The sequence below is a fragment of the Dipodomys spectabilis genome, unplaced genomic scaffold (genome assembly GCF_019054845.1).
Source record: "Dipodomys spectabilis isolate Male_0828 unplaced genomic scaffold, ASM1905484v1 ptg000137l, whole genome shotgun sequence".
Lineage (NCBI taxonomy): Eukaryota > Metazoa > Chordata > Mammalia > Rodentia > Heteromyidae > Dipodomys > Dipodomys spectabilis.
In genome coordinates, this window is record NW_024870814.1 from 5,919,461 (window position 1) to 5,925,460 (window position 6,000).

At 45.8% G+C, this 6,000-nt stretch overlaps 1 protein-coding gene across 1 annotated transcript in view; it reads left to right on the forward strand.

The window, feature by feature from the left end:
* The window catches only part of Dnah6 (dynein axonemal heavy chain 6), a 193,005-nt gene extending 190,735 nt beyond the window's left edge, over window positions 1-2,270 (forward strand). Inside the window, exons 76-77 of the mRNA XM_042690457.1 lie at window positions 1,162-1,384; window positions 2,167-2,270. Coding sequence (XP_042546391.1) covers window positions 1,162-1,384; window positions 2,167-2,270 — 327 coding nt within the window. The remainder of the gene's footprint in view (window positions 1-1,161; window positions 1,385-2,166) is intronic.
* The last annotated feature ends 3,730 nt before the right edge of the window (window positions 2,271-6,000 follow it).

The window sequence follows — 6,000 nt, forward strand, 5'->3', positions numbered from 1 at the left end:
GCAAAACAGACAAAGATTAGATTGACCTTATATTCTTCACTTGCCCTATGAAATACTATAATATCATCCATGCCCCCATAGGTCTTTAAAGAAATTCTTCACATCAAATATTTTCCAAGTAAGGAGGAAACAAATTTAGAGATGCGCTTCTCATTATTTTTGGAACTTTTTTTTGGCTAAAAGGATGTCCCAGGCCCATGTCAAAAAAAATCACTGAGGCAGCAGGAAGACAAAACACCCCTCACATAAAAGCCCTCACCAAAGCCTTCTAAGATGCTGGCCCTCCTCTGTGTTTTTCCGCACTCTATCACAAGGGATAACTGACAGAAGTTTACAAGTTCCATCAGGGCCTCTGCCACTGTACCCTACCCATCCTAAGTCTCAGCAGTGCCTTGGGCTCTCTGAGATGGGAGGGGATTCAGGTGGTCTTGCTGGCCCATCTCTTGGCCCACTTAGTAAATGCCTGTTACAACTATGCAGAGTTACTGTCATCACATTTGCCCCCTTTTAGCCAGTTATTAAAACGCTGGCTTGGCAAGTAGGTGCTAAGGTAATTTTTCAGACAAACTTACACAAGTATGTATACAGCAGCCCCCTAAACAGGAAGGCCACCCCACCTGGCTGCACATAAGAAACCGAACTTCAGGACACCAAAAGGCAAAGACAAGCCATAAATAATCTATTCACTATTAAGTGCACTACATGTACCCCCACAGTGCTGAACCCTCTATCCACAGAGGCGGGCTCCTGTAGTTCTCCAAAGTGACAGGCCCAAACTGGCCAAAGTCACGTGTTAGAGGAAGGATGGCTAGGGTGCATCATGGAGACGTCTGATCACAGGACGAAAGGCCTGGCTAATCACAATGGATGATAATCCCAACCCTCTTATCCCATCCTCTTCCTAGGAGAAAGGGAGAAGTCATTACATCATCATATCAAATAGTTTGAAGCCCCTAAAAGGGTTTCCAGGGTCTCCTCTTTTAGGCATCCTCGTGGATTGTGAAAAGCCTGAGATTTGGTACCAAACTAAGAAGCAAGTTATCTCACCTTGAGGTGCCCCTTCCTGACCTATAAGAACTGTAATTTCAGTGGTTTTAGAATTACCTGGACATAGATGATGGCCTGCTCTTCTTCCCCTTTAAACTCTTGGGTACCTTTCAGCTGCCTTCTCCTGAGGATGGTGTTCTTGTCCATGGGATGTTTATGGATGCGTCCCGATGGGATGATAATGACATGGTCATAGAAGACGCGTTGCCCGGACAGATGAATCCAATGCTGCCTGTGTTGCATTTTGAACCACAACAAAACTATGAGCCATCCCATACACTTTACCACTCCCCGCTGTATAAAACAGGGGCCCGCGCAGGAACACTCTCTACCACAGGTAAGGATGTTCTTACCATTAGTTCATATGATCACCAAGATACACGCCAATCAAAGCCAAATCACTCTGCGGTACAGCAAGGGAGTTTGGGAGCCAGCTTATACATTGTATCTGTTCTAATATTGAGTGTGGATATTATGAAGTTAGTGCCCAAGACTGGCACTAAATTAATTAATTTATCTGAATCCAAAAGAAAACTGGAACTAACGTCTCTTGAGGCAGCTAGGTCATAGAAGCCAGATGTCTCAACTCTCCATACCTGTCTCTCTGCTTCGAAAGTTTTTGTTGTTGTTGTTTGTTTTGGTTTTTTTTTTTTTTTTGTCAGTGGTGGTGCTTGAACTCAGGGCCTAGGCACTGTCTCTGAGCTTTTTCACTCAAGGCTAGCACTCTACCCTTTGAGCCACAGTGTCACTTCTGGCTTTTTCTGTTTATGTGGGACTGAAGACTCAAACCCAGGGATTCATACATGCTAGGCAAGCACTCTACCACTGAGCCACCTTCCCAGCCCTGGAAGGTTATTCTTTTTTCTTTTCTTTTTGTCAGTCATGGGGCTTGAACTCTGGACCAGGGCACCATCCCTCAGCTATTCAGCTCAAGGCTGGCACTCTACCACTGGCGCCACAGTGCATTTCCAGCTTTTTCTGCTTATGTGGTGCTGAGGAAACAAACCTAGGGCCTCATGCATGCAAGGCAATCACTCTTACCTCTGAGCCACCTTGCCAGCCCTCTGGAAGGTTATTCTTAAAGTAAGAACTCCTTTTCTACCCTGCCTCCTTAATTAGGCCATTCAACCAACTTCGTGGTGACAGTCCTCTTACCATCCAGGCTCCCCAGCGACTACTGGATTGCCAAGGGATCAGCTTTGCTCTGCCAGCTGAGTGAGTGAAGGAAAAGGCGCCAGCCAATCCAGACATCTTCCACGACCATCTAAATATGAGCAGAACAATGTTACTTTCATTTGACCTTTTTTGTTGTTGTTGTTAACCCAATGAACTGTTTTCTTTTATTCATTTGACTTAAAGGTAGTAAGTGTGAATTTTATTTCTCTTCTGACCTAAAATAAAGAGTTTGAGGGGGAGTGTTTTGTTGGAAATCCAAATTCTGATGTGGAGGTGGTGGGTTCTTTCTGTCCACTAAAACTTCCTAGGTCAAAAGGCACTAAGCACTGTCTTATTATTCCTCCCGGGACTGGTATCTTTCCCTTGGTTTTCTTTTCCTCCCTAAATACTGCCAACTAAAGGGCCAGAGTTCCCCCTTGCAGCCCCAAGGACACACCAATCATACAAGGGCCTCACTGAGTATCCATCTAATGGCATAGGCCTAAGGGAATATGGCCATGCTGAGGTCCTCCAGAGCCCCAAGGATCACATTTAAGCCTCTAGCTACTCCCCAGCAGGATAGATGAATAGGAAGGTTACTTGTGGATGCACCATCCAGCATGGCCCATGAAAGGACCTTTCATTAAAAAAAAGGGGGCAGGAATATTTTAGCACATAAGGCTAACAAAGACACTCGAAACACACGCTCCAGAGGTACCTGTCCAACACAATACATTTCCAGCCAACTTTCAGTATTGGAACTCAGGACAGCCCTGCATGGCAAAATGGGGCAGAAGGTCAGAGATAAGGACATTGAAGTTTACAAAGATGCAATAAGTTACATGCACAGTCATCTTACACAGCTAAGTGGGGATAAAGCCTAGACATGCAGGCTTTGAGAAGTAAGACCTGGTAAAACTTCCTAGAGGAAGTGACACATGCACAGGATCCTAAAGGATGGGACTGGTCCAGGGAAAATAAGAGATTTCCCAAATACGAGGAAGCAGGTAGACTGCAATTACTGAAGGGGTAGGGTAGCTACTACCCAAACATAACGTTCTTGAAAAAGCTAAGGCAACCTTATCTAAAATGTGTCCTTTTCTTTCTTTCTTTCTTTCTTTCTTTCTTTTTTTTTTTTTTTTTTTTTTGGTCAGTTGTGGGGCTTGAATTCTGAGCCTAGGTGCTATCCCTGAGCTTCTTTGTGCTCAAGGCTAGTGCTCTACCACTTAAGCCACAGTATCACTTAAAGTTATTGAGTGGTTAATTGCAGATATGAGTCTCATAGGGACTTTTCTGCCAGGGCTGGTTTCAAACCATGATCCTCAGATCTCAGCCTCCTGAGTAGCTAGGACTATAGATGTGAGCCACTGACACCTGGCCTAAAATGTGTCCTTCTTAGAAGTCACAGCATAAGACCTGTCTTTTGTGGTCTTAGGAGCCATTATCAGGGATCCTAGGAGCACACAGACAGCACAGGGACTACTTAGAAAGGAGAGACAAGGCTTCTGGTTTTACTATAAAACATCTTGGAGAAAGGCCTCAGGCACCTGAGGAATGGCTCTCAGTCTGTTTCTGACTAGGTATCCCCTAGAGAGGAACAAGAGTCTTTATTCCCAGTGGAAAAGTTTGGCAAAACTATTCCCTACCTTCCCCATGACACCTGCAGCCTAGACCCAACTCTAATTAGAAACAGACTTCAGGACCTAGAAATAGTGGGGTGAAGGGAGGGGTTGGCTAAGACTGTCAAAGTCAGTCCAGGCAAACCAGAAGCCAACTGTCAGCATGTGTGGACTTAAGATGGCACCTAAGTAAGGACAAATATTTCTAAGTAAGGACACTTATTTCTTCAGAAATGAGGAAGGGGCAATTAAAAACACAAGATTATAGTTTTCACTGAACACTTCAGATTTCACTCCAATTTCTTACCTTCACATATCTTCTCCAGATCCCAGGACAGATGTTTTGGTTAAATTTTAAAGCTCTTGGGCTGGGAATGTGGCTTAGTGGTAGAGTGCCTGCCTAGCATGAATGAAGCCTTGGTTTCGATTCCTCAGTACTACATAATCAGAAGATGCTGGAAGTGGTGCTGTGGTTCAAATGGTAGAATGCTAGCCTTGAGCAAAAGAAGCTCAGGGACAGTGCCCAGGCCTTGAGTTCCAGCTCCAGAATTGGGGGAGGGGGAGGGGGAAAGTCTTGTGGTTTGAGGTGTTGATTTGTCTGCATTTTGCAATTAAACATTTGCTAGACACACATCTTTTAAACTGCCAAGATTCCCTCTGCTCGTGTAACACCTCTTTCTCCCCAAAGACACAGGGAGAAAGCAGTAACCCTAAGGAAATGTGGTCCTACAAGGAACCATCCAGTCTCTTCCAGGGACCCAGAGGCTGCAGGGCCTTTCTCCAGGGCTGCATCAGCATTAATGAACTGCTCTGAAAATCAGGCAGGCCCAGGTATCCATGTGCAACCCCCGCCCCTACCCAGCACAATCCTCATCCCAGAGCCCTCATCCAGCATAATCCTTTGTCCCAGCCACATTATCCCAACCCTGGATACCGAAGATACTTCGGGAGTCCAACAGGAATGGAAGGCAAAAATCCTCACTGGGCTCCCGCACTGGGTCACTTTACACCCGTGCAAAGCCAAAACTGCACATCAGGACAAACCTCCAGCTACTTGCTAATGTTCAAGCAGGGGATGAGCCAGGGCAGGCACATGGGGCCTGCACCATCCATGCCTGAAGGTAAGAGTTTGGCTAGTAACTTTGATAGAAAGCCATTTGTTGAGGCTACTGGGATAAGCACAGGCCAAGAATGCCATAGGGTGCACAACCCAAATACAGAGCATGAGCCACCAGAAGGGAGAATCCACAGACTCACAGACACCCATGCAAGGCTCTGTACATGGCAGAAAGTGAAATCTGCTTTTCAGAAGAGCTTATCAATGGACAAGATGGGGGAGGCACGACCCCCCCCCTCCCTCTTTAATGCCAGTCCTGGGGCTTGAAATCAGGGCCTAGGCACTGTCCCTGAGCTTCTTTTGCTCAAGACTAGCTCTCTACCATTTGAGCCACAGTGCCACTTCTGGGGTTTTTGTTGTTGTTGTTGTTGTTTATGTGGTACTGAGGAATCAAACCCAGGGCTTCGTGCATGCTAGGCAAGCACTCTACCACTAAGCCACATACTCAGCCCCACCTGTAGCTTTTTGATGGCTAACTGGAGATAAGAACCTGGAAGACTTTTCTGCTGGGGCTGGCTTCACACCACAATCTTCAGATCTCTCTGTAGTTAAGGACTACAGGCATGAGCCTCAGCTCTTGATTGCTTGCATATTCCTCTGTTTTGTTAACATCTCTGTTAACCCACATAAGGAACCTCTTTGAGGTCCTAGAATACTTTATTGAGTGTAGAAGGTTGTTGATGGCTCCAAAAAGAGAGAGGGAGGTGAGAAGGAGGGAAGGGAGGGAGGGAGGGAGGGAGGGAGGAAGGAAGGAAGAAAGGAAGGAGGAAAGGAAGGAGGGAGGAAAGGAGGGAGGGAGGGAGGGAGGGAAAAATAACCTATGGAGAGGCCTCCCGACAGATTCAAAAGAAGAAACAGACCTCATTAAAAGCCACATATCCTATTGGCATGTTAATGTTGGATTTATCCAAAAAAAAAAAAAACTATATCTATCTATCTATCTACCTACCTATCTACCTGTCTATCTATCTATATATGGTCATGTGAAGAGGTGAAGCCCTGCAACAAATATGCAGTCGTCACACGGTGGCAGCAAGAAGCCAGGCCTGGTGCGGTCCCATC